The sequence below is a fragment of the Macaca nemestrina genome, chromosome 9 (genome assembly GCF_043159975.1).
Source record: "Macaca nemestrina isolate mMacNem1 chromosome 9, mMacNem.hap1, whole genome shotgun sequence".
Classification (NCBI taxonomy): Eukaryota; Metazoa; Chordata; class Mammalia; order Primates; family Cercopithecidae; genus Macaca; species Macaca nemestrina.
In genome coordinates, this window is record NC_092133.1 from 126,181,511 (window position 1) to 126,199,352 (window position 17,842).

General features: G+C 38.9%; 1 protein-coding gene across 4 annotated transcripts in view; it reads right to left on the bottom strand.

Moving 5' to 3' along the window:
- Nucleotides 1–17,842, bottom strand: part of LOC105488228 (signal transducing adaptor molecule) — an 82,152-nt gene that overhangs the window by 59,920 nt on the left and 4,390 nt on the right. For 3 of the 4 annotated variants that reach the window (XM_011752096.3, XM_024794875.2, XM_011752097.3), the window contains exon 2: nt 4,168–4,252. The exons of the other annotated variant lie outside the window; for it this stretch is intronic. In XM_011752096.3, coding sequence (XP_011750398.1) covers nt 4,168–4,252 — 85 coding nt within the window. The remainder of the gene's footprint in view (nt 1–4,167; nt 4,253–17,842) is intronic. 4 annotated transcript variants of the gene reach the window in all.

The window sequence follows — 17,842 nt, forward strand, 5'->3', positions numbered from 1 at the left end:
TCAGTTCGGGATGATGGATAAGTTCTGGAGACAGACAGTGGGCATGTGAGTGTACTTAATGCTACTAAAGTGAACACTTTAAAATAGTTAATTTTATTTTATATATATTTTTTACCACAAAAACAAAAACAAATGACATATTAGAAAGGATACAATAAGTATCCCACAGTTTAGTGCTCACCTGAAAGAAACCTAACAATTTGCTATTACTAAGTTGACCTGTGAATATATAACCCAATTCTGTAAATGTTTATGCATTAGGCATGTAGACACAGTGCCTAGGACTCACAGTAATTTTAGAAGTACATGAAAATCTTTTAATTTCTTTTAAAATAAGAAAAAAGTGAACTTTTGCTTCAAAGAAAATGTTTTAATATATAATACTAACAAATTTTTCCTTAAAACAATGTAAAACATTTTTAATTTTTTTAATAGAAAGAGGGGCCTGCCGGGCGCGGTGGCTCACGCCTGTAATCCCAGCACTTTGGGAGGCCGAGGCGGGCGGATCACAAGGTCAGGAGATCGAGACCACGGTGAAACCCCGTTTCTACTAAAAATACAAAAAATTAGCCGGGCGTGGTGGCGGGCGCCTGTAGTCCCAGCTACTCAGGAGACTGAGGCAGGAGAACGGCGTGAACCCGGGAGGCGGAGCTTGCAGTGAGCCGAGATTGCGCCACTGCACTCCAGCCTGGGCGACAGAGCGAGACTCTGTCTCAAAAGAAAAAAAAAAGAAAGAGGGGCCCAAGAAGTCAAAAGTGCCTATGGCCCATGAATGTCCTAATATGACCCTTATGTTTACCATTTCCTAATACAAGATTATCAAGGGAGAACAAGAAACAGAAAACACAACTGGAGATGTATGTTAAACAGTATTATTGAAAGAAACTACATACAGGAGCAATTACTGAAGGCCTGACACTTTTTAAAACCTCAGTAATACTAGAATAGTATCTCAATTATTGCTTAATCCTTTTCAAACAACTCTTTATTAACAAGAGCTATATAACAAGATATCCCATTTATGCACACAATAAATGTTTGAAGATTAACTTAATGGGGATTTAAAAGAACCAGAGAGCAATAACTATTAAAGGAGTCAAAACTAAGTGAGTAAGTGGGAAGAAAAAATGAGGGAAGGAAGAAGGAAGGAAAGGAAGAAGAAAAGGAGAAAACACTGACTAAAAGAACAAAGAGAGCCACCTTCATTACCGAATTCACTGAAGTTGAAAATATTTCTGAAGTAAATTAATAGACTTAGTATAACGTCAATTAAAATCCCCAACTGACAATTCAAATATTAAGGAATATACTGAGAGAAAGTACGCAGTTTAAAAATAAATTTGAAAAACAAACAAACAAAAAAGAGCATGTATCTAAACTTATTGATACTGGATAAAAACAAAAAGGCAAAAAATATTTTTAAAGCTATAAATTAGCAAATTTCAAATATGAAAGGAAATAAAATAGGGAAAAGAATAACTAATAAACATTTCTGGCATAATAATGTGAACATGAAGAAAAAGAAATTGATCTCTACAGCTTTGTGCTACATCATACAGAATTTCAGATGCATTACAAATTGATTTTTTAACTGGAAAAACATGGAATCTTTAGAGTTGTAAAAGGGGGTTTGCCTTTTGACAAACAACTTCAAGCAATTGACCCAATTATTACAGAAAGCGTCTACAAAATGAAAAACACCAAAGTAAAGATAAAAAGGAAACCAACAGAGTGAAGAGCGAGAGGAGGGACTTTGCAGTTATAAAGACAGACAACATTTTTATCTCCAAAATACACACGAAGTGGTCTAGCTTGGTATCCAGTCTTCAACAGAAACTGTCACAAAATATGACTTCAATCAAAAGCAGGCAGAGTTGCACTCATTCAGCCATGTGCCAGATACTGTTAGAAACACTTGATAAAACTAATCTCACAGTCACAACAACTCCCCTATGAAGATGATACTATTATTATTATCAGGTGGCAAACTGGAAAAGAAAGGCCCAGAAAGATAAGTTACTTACCCAGCATGACACAGCTAAACAGCTAGAGCCAGGATTTGAACCCAGGCAATCTCCCTCCAGAGTACATGATCTCCACCACTAAGCTACTGGCTTCTTTCCCATGTGCAACAAAAGTTCATGGACCATTCACTCTACAAATCTACTAGGTGTATATCTAAGAAACTTAAGTTCATTAGATATAAGTTACTAAAATGCAGGAAAAAACACAAATAAGAATAGTTTTGATAGAGTGCTTTCAGGATTCGGAGGATCACATCATTGTCAGTAAAGGGGATAAGGAAAGGCTTTGTGGAAGAAGTGATTATCTACATTGGGTCTGAAAGGATATGAGACACAGAGACGGGAAATTAAAGAGGAAAACATTCCATCCTCAAGAAACATAAGGACCAAAAGCATCAAACTAAGGTAGAAAAAAAGCACTGGAACTCAAATAGTTGAGCTGAAATGAATGTTATACAGGAGGGAAAAAAATGAAAATGAATGATTCAGAAGACTAAGGAGTTTAAACTGAACTCAGTATGGAAGGTAGGGGAGTAACATGAACACAGTTGTTATATGGCAACTGGATATAAGAATTAGAAAAGAGATGGAAATGGAAAGAAATGCCAGTGGGTTAATTCGCTAGCCTAGGCAAGGTAAGTAATGTCCAAAGTAAAGTAGGGCAAATAAAAATGGAGAAAAGGGAACACGATATGTAACACACAGTAGTTAAAAATTTTCAATTAATGAACCAGACCAGAATATACTACAATGTAAATACAACAAAGGGGATGAATGGGACCACATTTGGGAGATTCTTTGGGAACCTCATAGTGGGAGGACATTAGGGGCCAAAAAAAGCTAGAGTGGACAGTAGACAGCCCCTGAAGAAAACTGCCTCCGCACCATTTGGCTATGTTCAAAAACTTGATTAAGGAAGATTTTAAAACGTCAACATTTTGAGAGAGATTATGAAGGTAGATGGATAGAATTAAGTAATAAATGTGGAGGTGACTCAAGTTTTCACTGCAATGAAAGAATCATCTTGTCATTAATAGAAATGGAAAAACTGAAGGAAAGTAGGTTTAAAGCAAAAAGAGACAGAAGTTCTGGTTTTTAGATGGTGAGATGATGGCTTACATAGAACGATATCCAGAAATAATGCAGTGTCCACAAGGCAAGTGCTTGAGTAAGAAGAGCTGAAAATACAGATGCCATCTACACAAAGACAGCTGGAAGTTGTGAGACCAAAAGAAAAAAATCTTAGAAATAAAAAATGAATCAGGCAAAGTTTTAGGAACATCTGTACTTAGGGGTGAAGGAAGAAGAGGCAAAGAAGACACTAGCAAAGGCTTAATATTACCACTGCAGATATCAGGTATATAATGCAGCAGTGAGTGCTTCCTAATCTTTTTCACATGAAAGCGCACAAATAAGACAACACAATTTGTGTGGCACAAAGCAGTAAATGAAACTGCTAAAGGCTAAATGCAGTTAGCCCAGGAGCTGAAGAAATCACCCATATCCACACCAAGTAATCCAATTATTGTACTGTTTGGAAAGCTCTGTAATATACGCCAAAAAGTTTAAGATTCTATTCCCCTAATCTTTCAACAGAAAGAAAAAATTTCTTTTCATTTCCACCTAACTGATTCATTAGTTGGAATGTTGCAAATCTGACAAAGGAGAAAAGAACTCAGAAATAACAACGAAACTTTGTAACTGAGAAATCACTAATAACTCTAAAATCAGTGGAAAAAATGAGACTGCAAAAGGAAATATGAAGGAGGGTGATTGAAGTATCAACTTTTTACCAGTCATGTTACCCTAACTGGTTAAAAGGTATATAACCTAAATGGGATGATTCTTCAAATCTTTGTAATAAAAATACTCTCTTTTTAAACGAAATTTAATGGTAATATACTTTACTTCCTGATCCTTCTTTTTTAAGAGACGGGGGTCTCACTATGTTGCCCAGACTGGAGTACATTGGCTGTTCATGCATGTAATCATCACACACGGCAGCCTCCAACTGCTGGGCTCAAGCGATCCTCCCACCTCATCCTACCAAGGCACTGGGCCTACAGGTGAAAGCCACTGCACCTGGCCCTTCGTGTTTTTTAAAAAGGAAGAATAAAAATCCTTTGAAACGCTAAATACTCACCCAGTGCGAGACTGACCAACTTTATCACAGATATCCAAAATGAGGCCCCAGTCCTCAGCAGTATTCATCTCGCTGGTTGCTTTCTCTGTAGATTGTAAAGGGGATTGCAGAAACATTATTTTTAAAATCTTTAAAATATATATAATCACATTTAAATCACAAAACTATAGTATAATCAAGTCTTAACAACAAATCAGAATAGTTGCCAGCATTCTAGTTATTTTCATGGCCATCTTGAAAAGATGTACCCTCATTATCTCTTGCAATTATTTTCCCTATTCACAATGCAGTTGCTTCTTTACTTAGTATAAAATATAAGGCATTGATTTTTTTTAATAAAAAAATTATATATAGGTCTACCACCATCTGCAAATCGAAAGACTAAAATAAGAAATATTATTTCATTAACGAAAGCTTATTCTTGCTAGTAAATCTTTATAAAAATGTTTCAGGTAGCCGGGCGTGGTGGCTCACGCCTGTAATCCCAGCACTTTGGGAGGCCACGGCGAGTGGATCACCTGAGATCAGGAGTTCGAGACCAGCCTAATCAACATGGAGAAACCTCGTCTCTACTAAAAATACTACATTAGCCAGCTATGGTGGCGCATGCCTGTAATCCCAGCTACTCAGGAGGCTGAGACAGGAGAATCGCCTGAACCCAGGAGGCGGAGGTTGTGGTGAGCCGAGATCGTGCCATTACACTCCAGCCTGGGCAACAGAGCAAGACTTCGTCTCAAAAAAAAAAAAAGTTTCAGGTAATTAAGTTAATTATTTAGCTAGTTTTGTTGATGTATTTCTTTGATAATATGGAGAGGGGACTGAAGGAAAGAAAACCAAGTTTTGACTGAATGTATTTCCTTAAATAAAAACTTATTTAAGTGTTCAGAGAAAATAATTGCTTGTTGTTTATCCTAAGAAATTATTCTTCACCGGCCGGGCGCGGTGGCTCACGTCTGTAATCCCAGCACTTTGGGAGGCCGAGGCGGGTGGATCACTAGGTCAGGAGATCGAGACCATCCTGGCTAACACGATGAAACCCCGTCTCTACTAAAAATACAAAAAAATTAGCCGGGCGTGGTGGCGGGTGCTTGTAGTCCCAACTGCTGGGGAGGCTGAGGCAGGAGAATGGCATGAACCTGGGAGGCAGAGCTTGCAGTGAGCCGAGATCGCACCACTGCACTCCAGCCCGGGCGACAGAGCGAGACCCTGTCTCCAAAAAAAAAAAAAAAAAAAGAAATTATTCTTCAAAAGTGAAGAGGAAATAAACACTTTCTCAAACAAAAATTGAGGGAATCTACTGCAAGTACACCTGCCTTGCAAGCAATGTTAGAAGAACTTCTTCACAAAGAAGAAAAATGATTTAAGTCAGAAACTTGGATCTACATAAAGAAAAAAACAGCATTAGAGGCTGGGCAGGGTGGCTCATGCTTGTAATCCCAGCATTTTGGGAGGCCAAGGTGGGAGGATCACTTGAGGATGGGAATTGGAGACCAGTCTGGGCAGCAGAGCAGGACCTCATCTTTAAAAAAATAATTAGCTGGGCCTGGTGGCATGCACCTGTATTCCCAGCTACTGAGGAGGCTGAAGTGGGAGATTACTTGCGCCCAGGAGGTTGAGCCTGAAGTTACCTATGATTGTACCACTGCACTCCAGCTAGGCGACAGAGCAAGATCCTATCTCTTTTAAAAAAAAAAAAAAAAAAAGAGGAAGAGAATAGAGATGGAATACCTGAAGGTAAAAATAATAACTTTTATTTTTATTTTTCTTCTTAATCTAACAGAAAATAGTTTATTCAAAATAACAGCAACAAGGTATTCATTACCTATGATTTTACATATATTCTGATATTCTTATGTATGCTTCCATGTAAGTAGAATGAATGAATGCTTACTTCATTCATTCTACTTACATGGAAGGAAGTAGAATGGGAGGAATTCATAATACTTTTATTATTATAAGGTACTTGCATTATGCATGAAGTAGTACAGTGTTATCTGAAAGCAGACTTAGATTAGTTGTGAATGTATATTGAAAACTCCTGGGCAATTACTTAAAAAAAAAAAAGTTTTTAAAAAAAGTCCCAGCTACTCAGGAGGCTGAGGCAGGAGAATGGCGTGAAACCGGGAGGCGGAGCTTGCAGTGAGCCAAGATTGCGCCACTGCACTCCAGCCTGGGCACCAGAGCGAGACTCCGTCTCAGAAGAAAAAAAAAAAAAGTATAACTGATATGCTAAGGAGATAAAATGGAATCATGTAAACTGCTTAATTAAAATCACAAAAGCCAAAAGTCAAAAAAAGAGTGAAATAGAAAATGGGAACAAAGAACATGGGCTATGAATAGAAAACAGTAACAAATATGGTAGATATTAACACAAGTATATTAACAGTCACTTTACATGTCAATGGTCTACATACTATACCAATTAAAAGACAGAAATTGTCAGAGTGAATCAAAAAACAACACACAACTATATGTTGTGTATTAGAAACTGACTTTAGACATAAAAACACCCAGAGATTAAAAGTAAAAGGATGAGGACAGACACAGTGGCTTTCGCCTGTAATCCCAACACTTTGGGAGGCTGACGTGGACAGATCACTTGAGCCCGGGGTCCAAGACCAGTCTGGGCAACATGACAAAACCTCTTCTCTACAAAATACAAAAATTAGCTGAGCATACTCAGGAGGCTGAGATGGGAGGATCACTCAAACCCGGGAGGTGGAGGTTGCAGTGAGCCAAGATTGCACCACTGCACTCCAGTCTGGGTGACAGAGTGAGACCCTGTCTGGGGGAAAAAAAAAAAAAATGTAAAAAGATGGAGAAAGATACATTACGCTAAAACTAGTAAAAAGAAAAAGCTGTATTATTTTCAGACAAATTAGACTTCAGAGCAATTAAAGTTATCAGAGATAAAGAGGAACACTACATAGGGTTCAATTCTCCAGAAAAACAAAACAGTCTTTAACGAGTATGTGCCTATCAAAAGAATGCCAAAATACATGCAGCAAAAATTGATAGAACTGCAAGGAGAAACAGAGAAGCCATTATTCCACATGGACACTTCAACGTTCCTCCATCAGAAAAGAACAGGTCAGGCTGGGCACGGTGGCTCATGCCTGTAATCCCAGCACTTTCGGAAGCCAAGGCGGGCGGATCATGAGGTCAGGAATTCAAGACCAGCCTGGCCAATATGGTGAAACCTCGTCTCTACTAAAAATACAAAAATTAGCCAGGTGTGGTGGCAAGGCTGAGGCAGAAGAATTGCTTGAACCCGGGAGGAGGAGGTTGCAGCGAGCCGAGAACGTGCCACTGCACTCCAGCCTAGGCGTCAGAGTGAGACTCAGTCTCAAAAAAAAAAAAAGAAATGGACAGGTCAGGTAGGTAGAAAATCAGAAAGGACACAGTTGAACTCAACAACACCATTAACCAATTGTATATCATTGACAATTGACATCTATGGACTACTTCATCCAAAAACAACAGAATACACATTATTCTCAAGCTCACACGCAGCATTCACCAAGACAGACCACCTTCTGGGCCATAAAACAACCCAAGACAAAAATCTAAAACAAATAGAAATCACATAGTGATTACAATGGAATAAACTAGAAATCAATAACAGAAAGATAGCTGGAAAACACCAAAGTATATGGAGATTAACACACTTCTAAATGAGAGTCAAAAAAAAAACTTAAAAGAAATTTTAAAATATTTTGAACTAAACGAAAATACAACTTCTCAAAATTTGTGGGATGCAACAAAAGCAGTGGTTAGAGGGAAATTTATAGCAGGGAATACATATTTTTAAAAAGAATCAAGATCTAAAATAAATAATCTAAGCTTCTACCTTAGGAAACTAGAAGAGCAAATTAAATCCAAACTAAGAAAGCAGAAGAAAACAAACAACAAAAATTAGAGCAGAAGCCAATGAAACTGAACATAAGACCAATACAGAAAATCAGCACAACCAAAAGCTACTTATTTTAAAAGATCAATAAAACCGATATGCTGCTAGCCAAGCTAAACTAAGGGGGGAAAAAGAAAAGAGAAAACACCAATTACTAATATCAGAAATGAAAGAAGGAACATCACTACAGATCCCATGGACATTAAAATGAAAATGAAGGAATATTATGAACAACTCTATGCCCACAAAATTGATAACCTAGATGAAATGGACCAATTCCTTGAAAGACAAAATCTGCTGAAATACATACAAGAAACAGACAATCTAAATGGCCCACGTCTATTTAAAAAATTGAATCAATAATTAATAATCTTCTAAAACAGAAAGCACAGGCCCAGATGGGTTCACTGGTGAGTTTTACCAAACATTTAAGGACAAAATTCTGTGTAATCTCTTGCACTATATAGAAGCAGAGGGGATACACTTCCTAACTCATTCTATGAGGCCAGCATTACTCTAATACCAAAACTAGACAAAAATATTACAAGAAAACTATAGGTCAATATCTCTCATGAACATAAATGCAAAAATCCCCAACAAAATGTTACAGGTAGTAAGACAGGTATGAGCAGGGCAGGAGAAGGTTCTCACCCACTAGGAATGTTGGGTGATTCAGCAATTATCACACTGCCTCTCTAAAAGTGATAAATTGGCAGCCTGCACCAGGGAGAAACAAGCTCCTAACAGTCCACAAGTGTTAACATTAAAGTGTTAATTGAATGCAGGCACCAGGGAGAAGCAAAAAAAGGGGCTCCAATAAAATCCCAGGTATTGGGTGAGTGAGCCCAGGCATGTGCATTAAGAGACAAAATGGCAGTATATGACCTTCCCAGGACACGCCACAGGAAAAGGGAAGAAAGCCTCCGATGGGCATGCATCCAACTTCCTAAACACACTGTGCATGCTCACCTCCCAGGTATAAGGAGGGCACTGCGCATGCCGGCCACCCACCTTAAGGGAAGAATCACAGGAAAGGGGCCACCTATGGAGTCCTGGGATCAAGGTTCAACACCGCACTCATTCTTCAAATCGCCCACTCGGATCTCTTCCAAGTGCACTTTCCTTTCTTTCCTGCTGTAAAGCTTCTTAACAAACTTCCATGCCTGCTCTGAAACTTGCCTCAATCTCTTTTTCTGCCTTATGCCCCTCAGTTGAATTATTTCTTCTAAGGAGGCAAGAATTGAGATTGCTGCAGACCCGTACAGACGCACTGCCAATAACTCGGACACCTTCCACTGGTAACAAAAATATCAGCAAACTGAATCCAACAATGCATAAGAATTATATATGCCATGACCAGTTAAGATTCATCCCAGGTATGCAAGGCTGATTCAACATTTGGAACCGTTACCCTCCAAGAAATTAGAAGACTCTTTTCTGGGGGCTCTATGTCAGCCCAAGACGAAAGACCTGAAAACAGTAATATTGCAGGGGGAGGAGTGGAGACGCAGAATTCCATAGTCAACCGCCCACCAGACCAATCTACAGTGAAGTTAAAAGTCAGTGAGACCTAACCACATGATGAAAATTTCCAATGTGCTTTTGATTTCTCCAGTATTAGCCATGAGCAAACAAGCAAGCTATTTGGAACTCTTTTTTTTTTTTTTTTTTTTTTTTGAGACGGAGTCTCACTGTCACCCAGGCTGGAGTGCAGTGGTGTGATCTTGGCTCACTGCAACCTCCACCTCCCAGGTTCAACCGATTTTCCTGCCTCAACCTCCCAAGTAGCTGGCGCTACAAGTGCGTGCCACAACGCCCAGCTAATTTTTTTGTATTTTTGGTAGAGACGGGGTTTCACCGTGCTAGCCAGGATGGTCTTGATCTCCTGACCTGGTGATCCACCCACCTCGGCCTCCCAAAGTGCTGGGATTACAGGCGTGAGGGAACTATCTTCTAATGTGGAAGATAAAGAAAAAGACCAAAAAAAGAAAAAGAAAAAAGCAACTTAAGAGAAAAAGAATATAAGTAGAAGAAAAAATACTTTTAAAAAGTCATTATATTCCAAAACAACAGCTGTACAGAAGCAGAGGGTAACCAGTCTTGACTGGAACACTGCAATTCAAAGAGCAGATATGCTGAAAGATAACATCACCAAGATCCTCAACAGCAGTCTCCATTTTTTAAACAGAGATGGGTTGGGGGGAGGGTGGAAATGACTCATACCAAGATTTTTATCTGTAATGGTTGCTCTTGACCATGTGATAATGAAATTCTTGCTTCCATACTCTCCTCTATGCCCTGCTGCCTAGATCAACAGAGTACACTTATTTCCTCATTTTGACCTACTACTGAGAGCGGAAGGTAGGTCATGTGAGTTTAAATGCAGAAAATAGAAAGCAGTCAACTCTGACCAAATATTTTACAGGTGTATAATACCTGCTATATATCACAGCATCACCTGCTAGTTAGTTACTACCACTGGAGAACTAAAATAAGCATCTAGTAAAGACCAAGTGGATAATAACCAATGGGTATTGGTTAGGTAGGGTACCTACTTAGCTACCCTAAAATCTTCTAACATAGAAGATAGCAAAAGCAGATTATTCACACAAATTAATTCCTTGCATAAGAATACACAGATCCAAACAATTCGTGATCTCAATAAAGCAATTTACTTGCAGGCAATTATACAATTTGAACACATACTCAGTGTCAGGCCTCTGAGCCCATGCCAAGCCATCGCATCCCCTGTGACTAGCACGCATACGCCCAGATGGCCTGAAGTAACTGAAGAATCACAAAAGAAGTGAAAAGGCCCTGCCCCACCTTAACCGATGACATTCCACCACAAAAGAAGTGAAAATGGCCGGTCCTTGCCTTAAGTGATGACATTACCTTGTGAAAGTCCTTTTTCCTGGTTCATCCTGGCTCAAAAAGCTCCCCTACTGAGCGCCTTGTGACTCCCACTCCTGCCCACCAGAAAAAAACCCCCCTTTGACTGTAATTTTCCTTTACCTACCCAAATCCTATAAAACGGTCCCACCCTTATCTCCCTTCGCTGACTCTCTTTTCAAACTCAGCCCACCTGCACCCAGGTTATTAAAAAGCTTTATTGCTCACACAAAGCCTGTTTGATGGTCTCTTCACACGGACGTGCATGACAATCAGCAAAATGGAATAGCCTTCTAGTCCATGCCATACCCTACCAGAAGTAGCTTACAATCGAAGAAAGGAAATGCAACCAACAGATAGACTTAAATGTAAGATTGAAAGGGTTTCAAATAACGCAAAGCCCAAAGCAAATTGAAAGAAAGGCAAAGAGCCTGGAGAGAGAGAAGAGGAGAATCAGAAAGGGCTTCCTGATATATTTAGAAAATAAGAAGAGGACAGAATAATGAATTCATGTTTCTAATTAAGTGAATAAAGTAAAAACTAAAATCAAAACAGAAAAGAAGTATAATGAAGAATCTAGGCTGGCTGAAATACACACTACTTCGTGAAAGTTTGGAATAACAACAGAACAACATTAAGACCTAAAATACTAGCTCAGGTATTTGTACTGCTTCAAGAAACATCAGAATGCCAAGAGTTCTAAACAAGGAAATAAAACAACAAGAACTGGATGTTTTTGAAAAACATTAATCTATCACCAATATGTGAAAGTGGTTTGGAAGAGGGAAAAGCAGAGAACTAGATCAAATTTACCTATCATTGTTCAAGTTTTGGTAATATATTGTAAATCCCTTGAAAATAGTAAGTTTTACTTTGGGGAATTATTTCAGTAACAATGCTCTCAGTCTAAGTGCTCAAAAAATGATAAGACTACTCAGGTATCTGCAATATGGAAGCCACAAAACATCATAGTAACACACTGACCTTAAATAATACCTGGTTTCATGGTTTTCAAACTTAACTTTCAAATGCAGAAACCCTCTACAATGCACTGCTAACTACTCAGAGGGCTAGCATACTTCCGATGCTAATTACCCAGCCAGCAAAGACTTCACAAGTTGAATTCCATAAGACTCCCTTCACTTCAAACCTCAGGCACAAGCTCTGGGGTCCCCAGGCACTTCTGACCAACTGGATACAAACGGGGAGTTGCCACTATCCTTTAGGATTGATAATTCACTATAGCAACTCACATAACTCAGAAAGCACTGTACTTACAATTAGAGTTTTATCATAAAAAACACAAATCCGGACCAGCCAATAGAGATATGCAGTTGTCTCTTGGTATACATGGGGGATTGGTTCCAGGACCTTCCACAGATACCAAAATGCATGGATGCTCAAGTTCCTAATATAAAATAGCATTGTATTTGCATAAAGCCTGTGCACATCCTCCCATATACTTTAAATTCTCTAGATTACTTATCATACCTAATTCAACGTAAATGTTATGTAAATAATTATACTGCATAGGGCATAATGACAAGAAAAATGTCTCTATGTGTTTGGTACTGACATGATATTTTTTCCTCTACAAGTTTTGATCCACTGTTCTTTGAATCCATGAATGCAGACCCCCAGATACAAACAATCACCTGTTTAGAGCTAGATCTGGGAGGGTCCGAAACATAAAGCTTCTGTGCTAGGAAGCTTCATCACCCTCTGAGCACATCAGTGTGTATCACCTACCAGAATGCTCAACTGAGCTTCAGTGTTCAGAGTTTTTATCCTGTTTTATCAAAACAAACAACCTGTTTTACCAAAACAAACATTTAACTCTGTGAGATGAATCCACACATCACAAAGCATTTTCACAAATAGCTTGCTTCTAGTTTTTATCGTGGGATATTCGGTTTTTCAGTGTAGGTTTCAACGGACTGGGAAATGTACCTTCATGGATTCTACAATTGGGGTTTCATTATATAGGTATGATTTATGAAATAACTGACCACATAGTGGAACTCAACCTCCAGGTCCCTGTCCTTCCAGGAGGTCCTGTGACTCAAAGCCCAAATCCTTTCATCACATGGTTAGTCCTTCTGGAGTGGCCAGCCCCCAGACTGAGTCATCTTATTAGCATAAACTAAGCTATTATCCCAGGGGCCCATCATAAATAACAAAGATGCTCCTATCACTCAGAAAATTCCAAGGATTTAGAGGCTCTCTCCTAGGAAACAAAGACTATTCAAATTATTTATCATTCAACACTCTATAAAAGAATTTTATCTTAAAAGAAACCCAATATATACACAGCAAACCCAAGTGGAAGTGCTCTGATTGAGGAGTTTCAGAGCCTGCTTCCTAGGTACTCAACCCCTCTAAAGCCCAAGAATATTGAGTGAGTCATTCTGAACAATATCACTTACTTCATCTTAAAAAAGGAAAGCATGTTATTACTTTGGTCTGGTAGTGCATTTTAATAATTAATTCATCATTCTTACTGACTGGTAGCCAAGTAGGCTTTTTTTTTTTTTTAAGTGCATTTTTTAAAAGAACACACTTATATTCTAAAACCTGCCACCTTATTTAAAAACATAATAGCTAAGCATATTAAAACTTATTAAGAAGTCAACAGTTTATCTGATCAAATATAAATTGCCTATCATAATTGAGTGCTATCTTACAGTTCCTGAATTAATGATATACCCAGGAACACATGATACAGTTATCAGCAGATATTATGTTGAACACTCATGAACTACTTCATTACTTTCCTACACATAAATAGAATCAGCATCTGACTCAAATTTGTATGGATGGATCAGAAACACAACCCACTTTAGAAATCTAAAATTGTTCACATCAGTTATTCAGGCTGCCTCAAAATCATCAAAATCAGTGGCACAATTCTTCTCAATTATAAAAGAACAAGCATTTTTTTTTTTAATCAGAAGAATATAAACTACCTACAACATGGTTCTGTGAATAGCAAATGAAGCCAAAACTATTTATTTTCTAAGACAAAAACAAGGTTTGTGGGAAAAGGAAAAGCGACAAAAATAACAGACTTGCTTCTAAAGAATTCAAAGCTTCATAATGATCTCATCTTATCCTGAGATTATCCTTACACTAATACTCAAAAAGAGGAGATTGAGAAATCTGCCCAGCAGTACCCAGAAAAAACACACAGAGACTCATTTGAATTTCAATAGTTTTTTCAATAGACTGGAGAACTTTTTTCTGATAAACAGCTACTTTTGATTTTTCTCAAAGTTAATGACTGTCAAAGATCTGGGGAGGTGAGAAATGCTGACAGGATGACTTCGCGTCACATTTAGGCTGTGGGGAAAGGACTGTCATTCAGTCAGCCCAGATACGTAACAGTTCATTAAAAATGGCCAATGGAAAAGTAAGTCGGAAAGAAATTATCCTCTTTGCAAATCAATTCTTCAAAAATCTTTCATCTAATGTCCCTGATCCTCCTGGAAATTGTATCTGCAAAGAAAAAGCAACCTGAAGTTCTGCTAACCAGAAAAAGAAGTAGGTATCAAAAGAACAGCATGGAAGGATTTCAGGGAGGAGCGCAAAACAGAAATGATAACCTAAAAGCATTAGAAACAACAGCTTAGAGGAGAGGTAAAATAGGGACAGAACCAAAGAATACAAGTTCTTAATCCAGTGGATATTAGACGGTTAACATACTCATATTCGGAATTTTCACATTTCTCTCCTATGTTTTGACAGTAACTGATTGCACACCTTAAAATCCAATAGTCCCCACATCTATTTCTAACTTGATTATAAAAGGAGCTAAAACGTATCCATTGGTTACTATATTCAGGTGCTTACGCTAAGTGCTTCGCATGCATCATCTCCTCAAAACAAACTTACTGAGGATTAATGAACAAATAAGTATGTCAAGCCAGAGAATCCACATCTGAAGAGCACAGTGGCATAAAACCAGTAAGGAGTGAAATACACCTGTAAGAAAAAAGTGGAAGGTGAGGCTGAAGAGTTACAAAGCCAAACGTAAGAGGCCTTACATGCTCTGCTGAAAAGTTCAAAGTACTGTGAAAGTTGTAGATTCTCTGGAATTTTGTTTTTTTGGTTTTTTGTTTTATTGAGAAGGAGTCTTGCTCTGTCGCCCAGGCTGGAATGCAGTGGAGTGATCTTGGCTCACCGCAAGTTCCACCTCCCGGGTTCACGCCATTCTCCTGCCTCAGCCTCCCAAGTAGCTGGGACTACAGGCGCCCGCCACAACGCTCGGCTAATATTTTTGTATTTTTAGTACAGACGGGGTTTCACTGTGTTAGCCAGGATGGTCTCGATCTCCTGACCTCATAATCCGCCCATCTTGGCCTCCCAAAGTGCTGGGATTACAGGTGTAATCCATGCCCCGCCCTCTCTAGAAATATTTTAAACAGAGGGGCCACGCGTAGATTTACATTTTAAAAATATCAAGTTTTTTACAGTTTAAAAAACTGGAGGCAGGGAAGAACAGCTGGAAGCTACTACACTAATCCGAGAGAGTGGTGATCTAAACCTGGAATCCTTGAGGGCATATTCAGTGCCACGGTATCTGGCAGAGGGTAGACAGGATACATTTGTTGTTTAGGATGTACAAAATTATAACTACAGTGGTCAAGAATTACTCCCAAGTTCTCGACTTGTATGACTAAGTAAACTAAGGTACCAACTATCAAAACAGATGAAAAGCATAATTGAGAAGAAAAATTTCAAATGGTTTTGAACATGCTGACCTTGAGATATTTGAAGCCTATTCAACTCTGGTAAAGAGTTAGAATGTCATGTGTTTTTACAAGTAATCCTCATAGCATCCGCATGACGTATAATGGATATTTCTATCCCTATTTACCAAAGTAAAAAGTGAATTCAAAGGGGTCCTATACCTATCCAACTATATATTGTGTCCATTTACTAAAAGTAAATGCTGCAGGTGCAATTTAAACCCAAAGTCCAAGGTCTTTCTATCATACCACACTTCAGGAGAATGTGACACTAACATTTAAGATTCATCTGGCTTATGATTTATGAGGCTGATTGGACTCAGCAAAGCGGACTAAAAAAATGTCCAAGTATGTAGGACGTGGACTGGCCCAAAGCAGTCTGACTGGGAACACAAATATTCTATTATAGAAACAAAGACATATGATGATTTAGCAGAGGCAGGGAAATGATTCAAAGATGCCTCTTGGGTTTCAAGTCAAGATAACCACAACACTAAAATATTACCAAACTGGATGGGCCCGGGTGTCTCACAGCTGTAATCCCAGCACTTTGGGAGGCTGAGGCAGGCAGATCACTCGAGGCTAGGAGTTCGAGACCAGCCTGGCCAATATGGCAAAACCCCATCTATATTAATGTAAAAAAGATTTAAAAACAAAGAAAAATGCTAGCAAATAATGAATGAAGAGCCAGACTGGGAAAGTTAACTTCAGCTTTCTGACAGATGAATTTGTTTTGGAGGGAAAAAGAACACAAAATAGAAATACAAGACTGATGTTCTAGAAAAATATCGATAATTCATTATTTGATAAATAATTATTGAGTGTTTTCTATGTACCAGACACTATCCCTAAGGCATTAGGGGAAAAAAAATGAAAAGTTCTCATCTTGATGGAGTTTACATTCCACACAAAAGATAATCAATTAATGTCAGGTAACTAAGTACTATAAAGAAAAAAAATGGAACAAAGAAACAGAGTGAGAGAGTAAAGATGCATTTTTAAAAATTTATTTATTTACTTTTTTAAAGACAGAGTCTCACTCTCTTGCCCAGCCAAGAGTGCAGTCATAGCTCACTGCAGCCTTGACCTCCCAGGCTCAACCAATCCTCTGGATTCAGCATCCCAAGTAACTGGGACTACAGGCATACCACCATGCCAGCTAATTTTTTTATTGTTTGTAGAAACAGTGTCTCATTATGTTGCCCAGACTGGTCTCCAATTCCTGGCCTCAAGGAATCCTCCTGCCTCACCCTCCCAAAGTGTAGGGGTTACGGGTGTGAGCCACTGCATCCAGCCCAAGATGGATATTTACAGAAGATTATTAGGAAAAGCCTCTCTTAGAAAATGACGTTTGAACAGAGTCCTGAATGGGTGTGATGAATATCCAGACCTTCAAACACCTGGGTGAGGAGTATCCCAGGCAAAGAGTACCACATAGCTACAGAGTCAGGAAGGAGCTTGGAGCGTTCAGATTCAAAAGCCTGGAATTCAAGAGAGTGAGTTTGGAGAGCATAATCATATCAGACACACAGGAAGGAGCCATATTGTGGGCCACAATAAAAAACTTGCATTACCCTTTAAGTAGGATAGGAAGCTACTAGAGAGCTCTGAGCAGGTAAGTGACATTATCTAACATTTTTAAAAGATCACTGACCTTTGTAAATGAGAACTGATTGTAGAGGCAAGAGTGGTAACAAAGAAACCTACCAGAAGGCTCTTGCCACTGACTATGAGAGAGAACAATGACTGAAGTAAGGTAAGAATGGTGAGACAGAGAAAGGTGGTGATGTGTCCGGAGTTTGTTCCCTCCCGTGGGTTTGTGGTCTCGCTGACTTCAAGAATGAAGCCACGGACCTTTGCGAGTGTTACAGCTCTTAAAGGTGGCACGGACCCAAAGAGTGAGCAGCAGCAAGATTTATTATGCAGAGCGAAAGAACAAAGCATCCACAGCGTGGAAGCGGACCCCAGCTGGTTGCCGCTGCTGGCTGGGGTGGCCGGCTTTTATTCCCTTATTTGTCCCCGCCCGTGTCCTGTTGATTGGTCCATTTTACAAAGTGGTAATTGACCCATTTTCCAAACCTCTAGCTAGCTACAGAGCGCTGTTTAGTGCGTTTTTACAGAGCAC